The following is an 18175-nucleotide window of genomic DNA, read 5'->3' on the forward strand; positions in this document are numbered from 1 at the left end:
GAGGTATTGCAAGGAATTTAGGGATTTCACCATCTACAGTCCGTAGTATCATCAAAAGGTTCGGAGAATCTTGAGAAATCACTGCACATAAGCAGCAAGGCTGAAAACCAACATTGAATGCACGTGACCTTCGATCCCTCAGGCGGTACTGCATCAAAAACCGACATCAGTGTGTAAAGGATTTCACCACATGGGCTCAGGAACACTTCAGAAAACCACTGTCAGTAACTACAGTTTGTCGCTACATCTGTAACTGCAAGTTAAAACTCTACTATGCAAAGCGAAAGCCATTTATCAACAACACCCAGAAACGCTGCCGGCTTCGCTGGGTTCATCTAAGATGGACTGACGCAAAGTGGAAAAGTGTTCTGTGGTCTGACGAGTCCACATTTCAAATAGTTTTTGGAAACTGTGAACGTCGTGTCCTCCGGACCATAGAGAAAAAGAACCATCCGGACTGTTATAGGCGCAAAGTTCAAAAGCCAGCATCTGTGATGGTATGGGGGTGTATTATTGCCCAAGGTATGGGTAACTTACACATCTGTGAATGCTGAAAGGTACATACAAGTTTTGGAGTAACATATGTTGCCATCCAAGCAACGTTATCATGGACGCCCCTGCTTATTTCAGCAAGACAATGCCAAGCCACGTGTTACAACAGCGTGGCTTCATAGTAAAAGAGTGCGGGTACTAGACTGGTCTGCCTGTAGTCCAGACCTGTCTCCCATTGAAAATGTGTGGCGCATTATGAACCCTAAAATACGACAACGGAGATCCCGGACTGTTGAACAACGTAAGCTGCACATCAAGCAAGAATGGGAAATAATTCCACCTGAAAAGCTTCAAAAATTGGTCTCCTCAGTTCCCAAACGTTTACTGAGTGTTGTTAAAAGGAAAGGCCATGTAACACAGTGGTAAAAATGCCCCTTTGCCAACTTTTTTGTAATGTGTTGCTGCCATTGAATTCTAAGTTGATGAGTATTTGTAAAAAAAAAAATTGCGTTTCTCAGTTGGAAGATATATATTAAATGTATATTTAAATATAAAATATCTTCTCTTTGCAGTCTATTCAATTGAATATAGGTTGAAAAGGATTTGCAAATCATTGTATTCTGTTTAAATTTACGAATTACACAACGTGCCAACTTCACTGGTTTTGGGTTTTTTATTTTGTAAAGGATTTTTTTATACAACTCGTGTAATATAAACTTGCTACTAGGTTCTGAGAAAATGTAAAATTATTAAAAGGTTTTGGATAGTTGGTGAATTTTTGACTGTGAAAATAAACGTTGGCACTGTAGAGAAACATATGACACAAGAAACGAAGATACACAATGTTTTATTTGGATATTTTGAAAATCTTGATTTGTTATTAAATGTCAGTCTTAAGATATATTTTTGTCACGACAGTGCTTGCACTCTTTCAGTGTCGGTTTTCAATGTCTAATTCTTCCTTTTGACTTTTTATCATTGATGGATAATGCACTGTGCAAACTAATCATAATCATAAATTACACACATAGGTCAAACATTAATCATGTTGCTTTGTTTATCGACCTCACACAAATAAGATTTCATAAATGAGTGGCCCAGCAGTGCATGTCGATGTAATGACTAACAAATGCAAACACACAATGACACACAGTTGCAGGTATAAAAGTGCTTGTGAGCGTGCGGACAAGTGATCAGGATCGCTCAGCATGAAGCTGCTCACCGCTCTCTACTTCGGCCTCGCACTCGGCCTGACAAGTGCTGCATCAGTGTAAGTCATCTCACCTTCAATTCTTATTCATTAAGCAGAACATTCATTACACCAGTGGTCCCCAACATTTTTGTAGCTGCGGACCGGTCAACGCTTGAAAATTTGTCCCACGGACCGGGGGTTAGGGGGTGTTTATTTATTTATTATTATTGCATTTCTTTATTTTCATAAAGAAATACAATCATGTGTGCTTACGGACTGTATCCCTGCAGACTGTATTGATCTATATTGATGTATTGTGTTTTTTATGTTGATTTAATAAAAAATAAAAAATAAAACATTTTTATTTTTTTTATTTCTTGTGCTGCCCGGTACCAATCAGTCCGGTGGTTGGGGACCACTGCATTACACAGAAGAAATTACCTGTAATGCATTCAAATCATGTTGTGATACTTAGTATCATTCATGCTTATGCACAGCTTAGGTAATATATAGTAAACCAATACATTGTTTTAGTAGACTGCAGGGGTTTGCTATTATAAATAATCAACATTGTTTGGAATTTTATTATACAATGTTTTTTTCCCCAGATCTTCGCAGTGTAGACATTGATTGATCATTTACTAGAAACTAAACTCATTTCAAAACATGTGTTGCAAAATGCTTCGATTGAGCAAATACTCCAGTGCTGTGTCATGTAATTAACTAACCTCTCTTGACCTGAAATGGGGACTTTTGGAAGTTGGAACATTGAACCCACGTCTCTTTTTATGTCTTTAACAGGCAACTGGCAGCTCTCACAGCAGAAGGTGGGTATCAGAATGTAATAAAATAACCTACATATGAGAAATCCAATCACATTTTTACAGTGAATACCTGTATTTGCTTTTTCTAAGTACGTTATAATACCCAAAGGTCTGGAATGACACATGGGAAAAAAGGTGTTGCATATATCATACAATGATTGTGTTTTCATTGGTTATGCAATTATATAAACACATTAAATGAAATGTAATTTATAAATATAAATATAAATTAATACTTATTAAATAAATAATACTGTTTAATGATTGGATTTTGGTGGAACTTGTGCAAATAAATGATAAATTCAAGTAAAACAGTTAAAAAATGAATTGCTGACAACAAAATAGCATTATAGTCCAACTATTGCACTCTTTTTTAAAAGTTAATTTAAGTTATGCAAACAAATAATAACCTGTGATTAATCATGATTATTCCAAATTCCAAAGTTAATTAATCTGATTATCATTTTACAGTACCATGACTATATTTTATATAATTATAAATACAATATTTTAATGCACATTTGCATATTATATGTATTTAATATTCACATTTTTTATATAATTTTAATAATTAAAAAAAATATTTAATTTTGTTACATGTATTTACAATTTCTTATTATATTATAATTTATAATTTCCCTTTCCATCCTTTGAAACTGAGCGGAACAATGTCCCTTGTGGATCAATAAAGTCTGTCTAAGTCTAAGTCTAATTCATTAATTATCTAATTGATTAAAGTAGATTTTTGGTATAATGTATTTACAGTATATTATATTTGTCCAGACTTTAGGGATGCTCTCCGTATCGTATTGGCATTTTATCCAAATGTATTGTAATATATATATACTTTTATAGTTATATATATACATAACTATTATACTGTAAATACAGTGTAATAACAACTTTGAATATCCATGATGGAGTTTGAGTTTATTTTGCATGAAGTTTTTTTTTTTTTTTTTTTAAATAAAGATGCAGCCCTGCCAGATCGATGCGATGGGATAGAATTTGACGCCATCACACCAGATGAAAAAGGAAACACTCTCTTCTTCAAAGGTACAACATTGTTCTTTTAACATTTGAATTAATTAACTAAAGGTGCCTGGGTAGTTGCCTTCGTGTTGCTATGGTCACATTTAAGTTAAAGTACCAATGATTGTCACACACACACTAGGTGTGGTGTCACACACACACTAGGTGTGGTGTCCTCTGCATTTAACCCATCCCCTTGTTCACCCCCTGGGAGGTGAGCGGAGCAGTGGGCAGCAGCGGTGCCGCGCCCGGGAATCATTTTTGGTGATTTAACCCCCAATTCCAACCCTTGATGCTGAGTGCCAAGCAGGGAAGTAATGTGTCCCATTTTTATAGTCTTATGGTATGACTCGGCCGGGGTTTGAACTCACAACCTACCGATCTCAGGTCGGACACTCTAACAACTAGGCCACTGAGTAGGTGCAGTAATTTGCATCAATATGTTGGCGGTGTGGCTCGGTTGGTAGAGCGGCCGTGCCAGCAACTTGAGGGTTCCATGTTCGATTCCCACTTCCACCATCCGAGTCACTGCTGTTGTCTCCTTGGGCAAGACACTTCACCCACCTGCTCCCAGTTCCGCCTACGCTGGTTTAAATGTAGCTTAAAGATGTAAATAATGTGTTTCACCATGTGAAGCGCTTTAAGTCTCTAGATAAAAGTGCTATATAAATATAATTCACAAACAAGTATTCTGTACACATGCTCTATGTCCACATAATTGTATAAGTATAATTATTAAAAAATAATTATAAGAAGCCAAACCATCAGTTGTATATTCCTCCTTCCTGTGTGTGTGTGTGTGTGTGTGTGTGTGTGTGTGTGTGTGTGTGTGTGTGTGTGTGTGTGTGTGTGTGTGTGTGTGTGTGTGTGTGTGTGTGTGTGTGCTAAGTCAGGAGAGCACATCCTGACCATAAAAGGAGATGTTCATGTGTAAGTGTTTGGAAAGACAACAGATGTGTACCATAACCTGTAGGTTGACGTTAAGATAAGCATGGAATCTCTCCTCTAGGATAGAGCTATAACTTTTGGATTCTGAAGCCTGGTTTTATTGCTTCTTCTCGTGAGAGAGCTAATTCCAGTCCACATGCGAATGTCCAACTAACTCCTTATTGTATTATGGCCTGAACCATTATTTACTTAAACCTGGCGGTTCGCTTTCTCCAAGTTGAATATAAACATTCACCATATGTAAAACATAATATGAGTTAATTCACTTCACCTTCAATACTAAACTTACTGTCAGTTTTCATCTACAAACCATCAAAGTCTTTACTTTCCAATATAATCCATGTACACCTTGTAATGTAACATAGTTCTCTGTCAACGTGGAATGACTCTTTTCTTATGTTCCTGGTAGGTGCCCACCTATGGAAAGGCTTCCGCGGTCCTGCTCAGCTCTCAAGCGAATTCTTCAAAGAACTTGCCAATCATCCGACAGGCCACGTCGATGCTGCATTCCGCATGCACAACATCGAGAACGTTGATGACCATGACCACGTCTACTTATTCCTGGTAAGAACGCACCATTTCCTAGTCAACGTTAGCTTTGAACACCTTGAAACCTTGTGCACTCCAGGGTGACAATGTGTTCAGCTACTATAATCAGTCTTTGGAGAACAGCTATCCCAAGCCCATAGAAGACAACTTCCCAGGAGTCCCCTCGCACCTGGATGCAGCCGTGGAGTGTCCGAAAGGAGAGTGCACCACCGACTCAGTTCTGTTCTTCAAGGGTAAAAAAAACCCAATAACTGTATTATAATGTTCAGTTTGAGGCTTTTCCTAGTCTTTCGCCCACAAGCACAAAAACAATTTAAGACTACAGAATAAATAAGATTGTCAAGAGCAAAATACAAGCCAAAGACAACACACAGAGCTGCAGAAAAAGTGAAGAACTAGTATTAATAATACCTAAAAGTATTTAAAAAAAAAGCCATACATTGACTTGAGGCTGGAAATTCAGGAATTCAGGAATTAGCTGCAGTAGTTGTGACCCCAAGATGCAGGAAACAGGAGGAAGATGTGAAGGTAAGCGTCTTTTAATTATATTAAACACAAAGGGTGCAGCAGGGGACAGCACGGTGGAACAGGGGTTAGTGCATGTGCCTCACAATATGAAGGTCCTGAGTAGTCCTGAGTTCAATCCCGGGCTCGGGATCTTTCTGTGTGGAGTTTGCATGTTCTCCCCGTGACTGCGTGGGTACTCCGGCTTCCTCCCACCCCCAAAGACATGCACCTGGGGATAGGTTGATTGGCAACACTAAATTGGCCCTAGTGTGTGAATGTGAGTGTGAATGTTGTCTGTCTATCTGTGCTGGCCCTGCGATGAGGTGGCGACTTGTCCAGGGTGTACCCCGCCTTCCGCTCGAATGCAGCTGAGATAGGCTCCAGCACCCCCGCAACCCCGAATGGGACAAGCGGTAGAAAATGGATGGACGGATGGGTGCAGCAGGGAAGTGCACAAAATGATTGCAGCCTACAACACTGAGTCAGTACCAATTCAATACAAGAGAGCAGCAAAAAGTCCTTAACATAATCACACAGAAACAATCCTCCAGCCCTGGCAAGCAGGCGAGGCGAGGCAGGCATAAATAGCAGTCTGATTGGCAATTTCAACCAGGTGTGCCAGGCTGCCAATCAGGGACAGGTGAGGGAAACGAGCGCTCAGGAGACATGCAGGAAGTGGAACAAAAATAAGAGCGCTAACAGGAAATAAACACAATTTAAGGAAACATAAGACGTATCGTCACACAAACAGCGGTTAAAAAAACAGAGAAAGAAAGCAGCCCAGAAAATGTCAGAGGAACTGGAGAAAAGTTACACACAAACACCTACCTGTAACGACAATCAGTGCAATGATAGATGACAGAGAGAGAATCCTTTGGGCGAAATGTATTTGGACTGTCAGAAATAAAAAATAGTAGGTATATTGTCTATCCAGCAATGCCATTTTATACTTGCTGGATTACTTAAAGGTGAACTGCACTATGTTTTGGAATTTTGCCTATCATTCACAATCATTATGATAGACAAGAAAACAGATGCATTTTTTATATGCATTTTCACTCGTAATGAAACGTAAATAAAAGTCAGCTTACAATGGAGCCCACAGGAGATCATCTATTGCACCCATAATGCCCTCTAAATAACCATCCAAGCAACGCCAACAATACTCCATTTACATTTCATGACTTGAATATTAACCAAGTATTAGTCAAATTGTTATTATAAATGCTAACTCAGACAATTTTTTTATAGGGGTGCCGTGATCACAGAGCGCTAACTAGCTTGTGCTGCTATATTAACATCATCGGCTGGTGAGCTGCTTTCTTGCCTTGGAGCTTGTGATAGTATATTCTAGATCAGGGGTCACCAACCTTTTTGAAACCAAGGGCTACTTCTTGGGTACTGATTAATGCGAAGGACTACCAGTTAGATACACACTTAAATAAATTGCCAGAAGTAGCCAATTTGCTCAATTTACCTTTAACTCTGTTATTATTAATAATTAATTATATTTATCTTTGTGGAAACACTGATCATCTTAATGATTTCTCACAATAAATATATATAGAAACAGATAAATATCAATATGCAACACTTTATTTTTATATTTTCTCTAAGTGCACATTTTTCAAATTGAACATTTTCAAATGATCACTTCTAAGACAGTCTTGTGAAATCACAATATCCCATTTTAACTAGCTAGCCACTAACATTTTTTTTAACAAATCATGAATTACTTTGCGCCATGTTTGTACAAATAATAACTCCTGTAAAATACAAAAGTAAACTCTCAAATTTTTAAATCATGTCACACTTTGAACTGGACACCAAATCTGTTATCTGTTTCTTTGTCAGTTAGTGGGAAGCCTGGCATTGCATGCTGTTAACTAGTGTGTTGTACTCTGGTGTGTAACTTGACACTGCAACTCTGAGTGAGTCTTGCAGATGTGCATCAGTGAGGCGTGTTCTGTGTTTGTTCTTGATGAAGTTCATGTCAGAAAAGGCTGATTCACAAAGATAAGATTTTTCCCAGGGCCGGCCCGTGGCATAGGCCGTATAGGCAAATGCTAAGGGCGCCGTCTATCAGGGGGCGCCACGCTCCAAATGTTGGAGAAAAAAAAAAAAGAAAAAAAAAAGTTGGTACTATTATTTCTAAATACAAAAAATAATCCCAAGTTAATTAAAATGCAAAGTAAAACCTATTTAATAGAAATATTATTTGTTACAACATTACGCCCCCCCTCCCCCCGCACGGTGCGCCCCCTCCCTTCCCCTATCATGACTCTTTTTGGACGTCACCACATCTACAATCAACACAAGATGTCAAAACGGCCAAAACTGTCAGGTGCCCAGGGAAGAAAAAAGAGAAAAGAGGAGGAGAAATGAGAAAAAGACAGAGGTAGCAGGTAGGTAACGTTAGCCTACATGAAATTATTTGTCTGTTACAGAATGTGATAGTAACCTGGCTTTTTAGCATTAAGCTAATGTTACATGATTCGGCAATTGCTAATCAATAAATAGCTAGTTCTGTTTTAACGTCGGGTTAATATTGTGGAGGGGGCTAAATTGTTATTGGAAAATAATAATGTAACGTTAGGTAATTACAGTACTCCCACCTTACATTCCTCAGGGACATTTGTATTAGATATTTTAAGCAGGTGTTTTTTGTTCACATTGTTATTGCCTTCTGGTTAGCTAATGTTTGACCTGCAGGTAATTGTCACTTTTCCACCCCTTTATATATTAGGTATAGTTGTAAGTCTAGTTGTTAAAGTGCACATCATTAATGTTAATTAAGCAATATCACATGAGAGGGAATGCTGTTTTTTAATTTGAGCACTGCTGTGATTCGGTTAAAGATAATCATAACATAACATTCTCATATAATATGTTAATTTGCTTTCTTTAATGTCCTGTTGGACAAAAAACATGTACTGTATCAAAATAAATTGTATCCTTTTTTACAAGTGATCCCCTCCCAGAGAGTCTGCTGGGAAACATGGCAGGGTTCATAAAGGAAACAATCCACTCATAGTGGTGTTTTCAATTTTATGTGCCAGAAAAAAGAGACGATATTTTGCAGCAGTTAATATGGATGAACTCTAATATTGTAATAGATGGAAAGCCTTTCTTTTGGAAAAATATGTTTGAAAGAGGAATCATTTTTGTCAATGATATTATCAATGAGAATGGTAAAATTATGAAGTATGATGAATTTAGAGCTATGTATGGTGATGCTTGCTCAAGCTTTTCATTTCATCAACTAACTGGAGTAATTGGGAAAAGATGGAAACAAATAATTAATTATGGAACTACTAAATTATTAGTTTGTAAACCTCTAATAAGAAATTCTAGTTGGCAAAAAGGAACTAAAATAAATAGAAAAATATTTAATTTTTATTTAATAAAGAAATCTTTGAAGGCTGCCTCATACAACACAAATGGAAAATGGGAGGATTTTTTTGACTGCCAGTTGCCATGGGATGCCATATTCAAACTAATCTATAAAACCACTATCGATGTGCAAAATCGTTATTTTCAAATTAAAATTATTTATAACTTCTTACCCACAGGGAAAATGTTAAAATTATGGAATATGACAGAGTCAGATTATTGCAGATTTTGTTGTCAGGAGCCTGAATCCACCCTGCATTTGTTTTGGTATTGTCATATTGTGTCTTTGTTTTGGGTGGAAGTTGAAAAAATGTGTTTAAGGATTGGTTTGTTTATGAAGCTTAATGTGGTTTCTGTTATTTTAGGAGAGTTCATTGACAATCATGATTTAGTCAATTTAATTATAGTACTCGGTAAAATGTTTATTTTCAAGGCCAAAAACAGATATTCACTTAGAATTACTTTCTTTAAAACATTTATTCAGTATTTTCTAACTTTAGAAAGTTACATGGTGAAAACGATAATGATGCTAAAAAACATTTTTAAAAAAAGATGAGAAGTCCTCAAAGGCTTATTTTGAAAGTATAATTATGTTTATAGATTATATGATATCTGTTGTTGTGTTCCCTAATTTGAGTGACCTGGACATAATCTGGACTGTACATAAATGCTTATTTTGAAAATGTAATTTTGTTTATAAATTATATGCAATCTGTTGTGTTCCCTAATTTTTTTCTGTGTACATGAATGAAGGTGTGTGTTGCTGAGTCCGACTTGGACATTATCTGGACTGGGCCTGGTTTAAAAAACCCTTTAAACAAATCTAATTTCATTGACAACCTGGTCTGTTGAAGATAAGGCCCTTTTTAAAAAAATAAAATAAGAAAAATAAATAAAAAACATTTTTTTGGATAAAAAAGAAAGTAAAACAATATAAAAATAATTACACAAAAAATAGTAATTAAGGAAAATGTTAGTAGACCAGCAGCCTATACAATCATGTGTGCTTCAGGGACTGTGTCCCTTGCAGATGTGTTGTCTATGTTGTGGGAACCAGAATATTGGTAGCAGAAAGAAATAACCCCTTTTGTGTGAGTGGGTGTGGATGAGTGTGCATGGGGGAGGTTGTTTGGGTTGATGCACTGATTGAAAGTGTATCTTGTGTTTTTTCTATGTAGATTTAATTTAATTTTATTTATTTTTTTAAATTTTTATTTTTTTAAATTTTTTATTTATTTATATATATATTTTTTTTTAGAACAGGCCCGCGGGCGACTCATCTGGTCCTTACGGGCGACCTGGTGCCCGCGGGCTCCGCGTTGGTGACCCCTGTTCTAGATTATACATAATGCCTCTCACCTTGATAGTAGAAGAATGAGGACATAATCAGACAGGTTGGTACACTTTGACGGCCAACTTAGACCCGAAAATGGCGAGAAAGACACGAAAAGACGCTTGGTTTCACCCCTCTTTTTTCTTCAAGAGGATTATGAGTCATTTTTCATCTAAACGAGAATGTATAAGGATTGTTAATGATGGACAAAATTCAGAGAACAAAATTCAGTTCACCTTTAAGGTCTTGTGTCTGGATCATTTTGGTGATCTGGCAGATGTTCACTAATGTGAAACAACAGAGCACACCTTTGGCCTGCTAAAAAGTTGGTTAGGTTGTCTAAATCATACTGGAGGACTGCTTGTAATTGCCCAGAAAAGGTGGTGCAGATTATGGTTGAAGCATGAGTTGTCCCACCTCTTCACCAAAAGACAACGACTATCTTCTTCTACTGCATCTGGGCCTTGATGGTTCGGCATTTGGTTGGGCCTCGATTTCCCGAGTCTTTAAGCAGCCTGATAGTAGGTTTGCCCATGAAGCCATCAAGCAACCAGTGGGCAAATATTGGCTTTCCACCCTTGTTGTTCTGCATCAGCTGCCCACTCGGGGTACTCAAGGTTCTTGCGTTGGAATGCCTCCTCCCTAGCATCTTCCCAGGAGAACTCTATGATGTTAACTGTGTGAAGTGATGGATGATCAGAACACAAAGTCTTGTCTGTTGTTTTTTGTGATGGATCAGATCAGAAACAGTGCTTGGTTCAGATCTGCCACCAACCAGGGACTGCAGATGGAAATTAGCTATTTAGCTATAATCTGGAACAGAACATATCTGTCTTTGAGCTTAATGTTTCTGTACATTGTCCCTTCAAATAAAGACTAAACTAAACTAACTAACTAACTTCCTGTTATGCGCCCATTCTGAGTTGGTTGATGTTCCATGTTGTACAGACTTTGGTTTGTTTTGCAGATTCTTGAGTGGACCCTCTTAGAGATTGAGTAGTGAAGGAGGCAGGGCAGTGACATTTGTCTGTCTGTTCTCCATGGTAGCTGCTAGGCACTTATAGACATGGTTGTACCACCAGGTGTACCGGCCTTGTTGTAGCCCTTTTGGGCTACACGTGGGTCACAGGATACTGTCAATGCCAATTTCAACCTTATTTTGGAGCATTTGAACTCCTCTGCAAGTTTGGAAAAAGGAGTCTCCTGGACACCTTTTCCATACAGCCCAATCTTGCTGAAGCATCTGGTAAGTCCCAGACACTTTTTGGTAGATGCTAAGATGCCACATCAGCATGGCTGGCAGCACAAACTAAAGACACCAGAACTTCAGCATGCCTGGGATCATGGTCATTGATTGTGTCCTGCCTGAGCTGGTATTCTTGTTCTTTTCCCCTCAGGGTGACTTCCAAACCTAAGACTTTAGACTGGCTACTCAATTCTGTTGATACCAATTCCTTGCCAACACAGAACCGCTGACTCGACAGCTTTTCCTAGATGACCCAAATACTACTGGACTTTCTATTTCCATCCGGGTCTACTGTATGTTCTCCTGCAGTTTGCTCAGCAGTCGTCTGGCACATGCCTTGGTTGTGGTAAGTATTGTCATATCATCCATGATTGCTCTGATGGGAGGAAGTCAAAGACATGGTTTGAGCTTCTGTCATCCGCTATTTGGCCAATATAGCAACTATTGAGGTAAGTGTCCATTACTCCAACATATGGGTACTGACATTATCCTGCATTATGCTGAACTTCTCAGTGTGAACACATACTGTATGCACGACAAACAGCACTTAATATTCCTACATAATCCCCATGGTTCCTCCGTGTATACCTGAGTTTTCCTTTCTGTGCCACTACTTCTGTGCTACCGTTTTGCTTGTTTCTGCTCGCATGCAAAGCATTTTTTCCAGTTCTTTTGTACTTTAGTACACCGTTTGTTACAGGTACAGTAGGTTTGTGTTTGTTATTTTTTCTCTGTCAATCTGGTGTCTTTGTAGACTGCCTTGTTGCCCCGTTGCTTGTTTTTCAACCTTACGGCAAATTAGTAAATACAGAAGTGCTTAAATTTAGACACGACCTGAAAATAAAGTGGCGAACAAAAGGGTGGTGAGGCACTAGTGACAGACTCGAGAGACTCTGTCCTTAAAGTCAGGCCATATTAAAGTTAAAGTACCAATGATTGTCACACACACACTAGGTGTGGTGAAATTTGTCCTCTGCATTTGACCCATCCCCTTGTTCACCCCCTGGGGGGTGAGGGGAGCAGTGGGGAGCAGTGGGCAGCAGCGGTGCCGCGCCCGGGAATCATATAATATAGATATATAACATAAATAAATATACTATATGTTTAACATGGAAAAACATGAAAGGGAACCTATGATGATTTTCCTCTTTTCTGACTGATAAATGTTGAAATTTAAGACACACATATCAAACAATGCCAAAGCCAACAAATGCCATTATAAGGTTCATGTATTTGGACATACGCTTGCAAGCAGTTTTGGATGCCTCTGACTGCTGTGTGTTGCAATTGGGGCTCAAACCTACATTTTATTTTGAGGTAATATTTGAGTGGGCCAGCAATGAGGTGGCGACTCGACCAGGGCGTACCCTGCCTTCCGCCCGAGTGCAGCTGGGATAGGCTCCAGCCCCCCCGCGACCGGGAGAGGGACAAGTGGTAGAAAATGGATGATGGACCCTTTTGTTCTGAAAAAGGTTAAAAAGTTTAAAAAACCCCGACCTAGACCATAAGGAAGTATGTTAAATGTGAAATACAATCATCATAGGTCCCCTTTAATTTAATTATTGCCTAATGCAATCAATGAATACATTTTTAATTTATAATTTAGAAAATGAAAAACTAAAATATATATTATTTCTAACATAAATACAAATATATCAAAATTAATAAATGTGTGAGTTTATCTTAATGTCTATATTGTTTAATAAATGTATATTGTATCTATATTGTGTATAGTTTTTAAATAAAAGCGTCCAAATTTTGGGACACCCTGTAGTTTGTACGGTTTTATAAGGACAATGCTGCATTCAAGAGGACTAAATGTGCTACTGCTTTCTGTTTGCAACTATAGGAGTGAATAGTAGGGCAAATGTGTAACGCTAATGCAGAAGCACATTCACTATTTGTCATGTTCTGCCTCCCTAAAACGTGTCATGTTTCCTCCACAGGACATGATGTACATGTATATGATATTGCCACAAAGTCGGTGAAAACCAAGACATGGTCCCACCTACCGACATGCACGTCTGCGTTGCGCTGGATGGAGCACTATTACTGCTTCCATGGACACAACTTCACCAGGTTCCACCCAGTGTCAGGACAGGTCAACGGTTCCTACCCAAAGGATGCTCGCCATTACTTCATGACGTGTGACAACTTTGGTGAGCTCAATAGGTCATCTTTAAGCTGGGGCTCCAAAGTGCAGCCGGGGGTCAACCATTGCTTGTTTTTACTTTTTGACTGTTAAATTTGATTTTCTTCAAAATGTCATTTGACATGGCCTGCATCAGCACATTTCAAACGATGATATTTATCTTGATATTATTCATTAGTATTCGGATAATCAGGGATCATTTTAATGATTTGTTTAAATTTACCATTATTTCAAAACTGTCATTTGTTAATGATCAATACAATGTATTATAATTGTAGACTAATAGATTATATTTGACTCAGTTAAAAAAATATATGAAATAAATGAGTATTTGCCTTTACAGTGTTTTGTATGTAGTTAAGAATTTTTAACCGCTCAGCATATCAAAATATGACAATGCAACTCAAAAGTAGCTTTATTTTTTTTTTTCTGCACGTAGCTGTAAGGTGGAAAAAGCCTGGACCCGATTGTGTTTATAGGAACAGTGTACAGCAGTGGTCCTTAACCTTTTTGTAGCTGCGGACCGGTCAACGCTTGAAAATTTGTCCCATGGACCGGGGGGGGGGTATTTATTTTTTTAATTATTTTATTATTTTTTTTTTTTTAAAAGAAATACAATCATGTGTGCTTACGGACTGTATCCCTGCAGACTGTATTGATCTATATTGATATATAATGTATATATTGTGTTTTTTATGTTGATTTTTTGTTTTTAATTTCTTGTGCGGCCCGGTACCAATCGGTCCGCGGCCCGGTGGTTGGGGGACCACTGTGCAGTATGTTTTAAATTGTTAAAATATGTGTTAGCCTAATGTGTGCACTTGCAGGCCACGGTGGGGATTATAAAGTACCAAAATGCAGCGAAGTTAAAATAGACGCCATCACAACGGATGACACCGGGAAAAAATATTTATTTGCAGGTAAGGTCACTCGTATTAAAAAAAATAAATAAATCTATGTCTGTTACTTCAAAGCTACAGTTTTATTCACTCCAAAGGTCGGATCTATATGCGTCTGGATACACATCGGGATGGTTTTCACGCCTTCCCGATAACGAGGATGTGGAAGGAGATGATCAGTGGTGTGGATGCGGTTTTCTCCTACACAGACAAGATCTACATGATTAAGGTCTGACATCACTCGAAGCTGCCTCATTTACTCAAAATGCATGTATGTAGTCAAAATGTATAATGTATGTATATATACACTTCTATACAAGCTGTACACTGACTACTCTAGAGTGGATTTATTTAATTCCCCACATATATTGCAGTTTCACACAGGGGTTATTTATTGTTTCTTTACTAAATGCCATTGCCTACTACTGGCCAGGCGTGAATACTGCATTTTTTTCTAGATCATATGAACTTTAACTTTAATTTTATGAGGTTGTTCTGACTACATTATTATTTCTATGCAAAACTTTGTGACGACACGTCTAGACATAAAATACTACCACATAAATTGACAAAAGTGCAATAAGTGCAAACAGAAAACAACAGACAGGGCTGAAAACAAGGAAGTCGGTGAAGATACCGCAGAAACAATAGTAAAAGTATAACTTGTAATGATGGCTGAAATGAAAATTAGAAAGTAGCAAGGAAACAAGGAAATAGGGACAGCAAGAACTCAGGGAAAGCATTAAGGAACTAAAAAAGTACTCTGCGAGGCACTATCTCCCAATAGTAAAAAAAGAAGAAAAAAAAAGAAGAGCTTCTTTATCCATATGGTGATCCGGATCACTCCCAAAATGTAATCACTTGATTCTTATCCCGTTCAATCCCGCTCGAGAGCGGAACAAAAAGAAACAGAGTAAATCTCTTGACGGTCATACACTGTCTTTGTTTTGTGAGTGGAGGCAAGAACACAAGCATACACATACACACATACAAACAGAAGTTGAGGCTAAATTTAAGGAAACATAGAAAAAATTAACCAGATCATCCCCAAAATGTAACCAATTGTTCCTTTCCTGAAAGTTTGATGAAAATCTGCCTATGAGTTTTTGAGCTATCTAAAGCGGAATGAAAGAACACTATTGCTGCGCCACAATCTTTGTTTCTGTGGGGCTGCTAACACACACAGACACACACACGCACACACACACACACACACACACACACACACACACACACACACACACACACACACACACATGCACACGCACGCACAAAGGCATAAATGATCCAGATCAGGTCCAAAATGTATTCAATAGGGAATGTCCTTACATTTCCATGAAATTCCACACATACCTACCTTTATGAGGTATTTTTGGAAGTAATTAACTAACAAACTAATTAACTAACAGACAAACCAAGGGCAACCATTACATGAGGTAATATGTTTTTTCCTGGTGTGGACGCAGCTGGCTTCTGAATGCTGATAAATTGTGATTGCAGCCACATCAGAATCAGAATCAGAAATACTTTATTAATCCCAAAGGGGAAATTAAGATTGTCAGCACAATTTCATTCAAGATCAGACAAACATTACAGGGATACAGAACAGGATCGCTGACCAGTTTGCTAACTTCCGGCGCCCCTTACAAAAAAGGTGAAAAACAGGTCAATGCTGGGGAAAAAAAATTCAGTCTAAGCCTGGGACCCTGGAGAGTGAGGCCAAGGGGAAAAAAAACCATAGCCATAGCACACATAAACATGTGTGTAAGAGGGAAACATCCAACTTGCATGACCTGCTACCTCCAACACGAGGCAGCCGCACTGCCAGGACATTGAGGAACCAACATAAGCTGGCTGAACCCGAGCCCAAAGCCAAGACAAAGAGACTTAAAAACTCTACCCTGCATACTGCAATTAAACTGTATAATAATACTATCTAATTAAATAAGTAATACAGTCATTTACCAGAATGCTAATAGTTTCCATGCTGCTGTTGCCCTGAAAATGAAAATGTTTTTTTTTATATAAAATACTGTCTGTTCTTTTAATTTTTTTTATCTTTGTTTGTTTAATATTCATTGTAAAGTTCAGCTGTTTTTTCAGTGGGGCCTTGGCTCCACTGCAAGCATGAATAAATAAAGTCAAGTCAAAAGTAAAAAAAAAACCATCAAAGAACATAAAGGACATCAAAGACATTAAAAGAGCAGAGCTAATGCAACCAGCCATTTCTACATACAGCTACAAAAAAAAAAGAAAAAAAAAAAGAAAAAAGAAAAACATACACTGTGGTGGCCGCTGCGGTGTTCCATGCCATCGTCTGCTGAGGTGGGGGGAGCATGACCAGAGACAGGAGCAGACCCAACAAAGCAACCAAGAGATGCCTTGTTGCTCTGCCCACAGCCACCAGACAAAAGAAAAAAAGGAAAAGCAGGTGTAAAAAGGATATACATATACATTAAAAGCATACCAAACATTTACAAAATGCAAAGCTATGTGATTGCTGTGTAAAAATACGCTGACTGAAGCAAAATGCTGCGTTCTGGCTCTCATACATGCAGGACGACCAAGTGTTCATCTATAAATCCGATGCGCACTACACCCTAATCGAAGGCTACCCTAAATCCCTGAAGGAAGAGTTGGGCATCGAGGGACATGTGGACGCTGCTTTTGTGTGTCCCAATGTACATACGGTCCACGTAATTCAAGGTACTGTAAATCCTCCTGGTCTGACTGCACCGCCTCCAACACGGCATTAACATTTCACCATGTCTGCAGGAAAGATGATTCGTGACATTGACCTGACTGCTACGCCAAGAGTGTTTACCCGAGAATTTCCCTTGCCCTTCTCTGATATTGACGCTGGCCTATGCAGCCAGGAGGGAGTCTATGTGTTCAAAGGCCACCAGTACTACCATTATGACAACGCCTTCACCCTAGCTGTGACCAGAATAGCCCCAGTGCCAGAAAACGTTACTCCGGCCATGATGGGATGTCAGGAGTAAACATTAATTAGACATCTACAAAGTTTGATTTTTAAATTGTGTGTGGTGATTATGCTGTAAGGACAATGATCATGACACAAGTAAAAACAACACTTTAAAGGACATCTATAATGTAACGACATGTATCAATAAAAGTATACTGAACAAATATATAAAAACACTTGTGTTTTTGCTTCCATGTTTCATGAGCATCTGAAAGGCATATTTCAATTATTGTTTACCAATCTGTTTAAATGTGTACTGTGTTATTTAGCACTTCTCCTTTGCTGAGATAATCCATCCACGCCACAGGTGTGGAATATCAAGATACTGAATAAATAGAATGATTATTGCACAGGTTGGCCACAATAAAATGGCCTATATAAAATGTGCAGTTTTACAGTATTGGGGGTTCCATGGTTTCTATTGTTACTGCCATTTGCCTCAAGCAGTGCAACACATCTCCTTGGCATTGAGTTGATCAGGTTGTTAGTTTTGGAACGTTACTCCACATCAATGGCTGTGTGAAGTTGCTGAATATTGGCAAGAGGTGGAACATGCCGATCCAGAGCATTCCAAACATGTTAAAAGGTTGACATGTTTGGTGAGTATGCTGGCCATGCAAGA

General features: G+C 38.4%; 1 protein-coding gene across 1 annotated transcript; it reads left to right on the forward strand.

Annotated features, from left to right (window-relative positions):
• The first annotated feature begins 1634 nt into the window (after positions 1-1634).
• On the forward strand, positions 1635-17727 carry hpxb (hemopexin b). The gene is made up of 10 exons (XM_062053996.1): positions 1635-1762; positions 2486-2511; positions 3481-3564; positions 4898-5052; positions 5117-5270; positions 13463-13675; positions 14496-14588; positions 14666-14796; positions 17126-17273; positions 17343-17727. Exons 1-10 carry the CDS (start codon positions 1701-1703, stop codon positions 17567-17569), a joined length of 1293 nt encoding a protein of 430 aa, XP_061909980.1. The 5' UTR covers positions 1635-1700; the 3' UTR covers positions 17570-17727.
• The last annotated feature ends 448 nt before the right edge of the window (positions 17728-18175 follow it).

The sequence above is a fragment of the Entelurus aequoreus genome, linkage group LG07, assembly GCF_033978785.1.
Source record: "Entelurus aequoreus isolate RoL-2023_Sb linkage group LG07, RoL_Eaeq_v1.1, whole genome shotgun sequence".
In the NCBI taxonomy this organism is placed as follows: Eukaryota; Metazoa; Chordata; class Actinopteri; order Syngnathiformes; family Syngnathidae; genus Entelurus; species Entelurus aequoreus.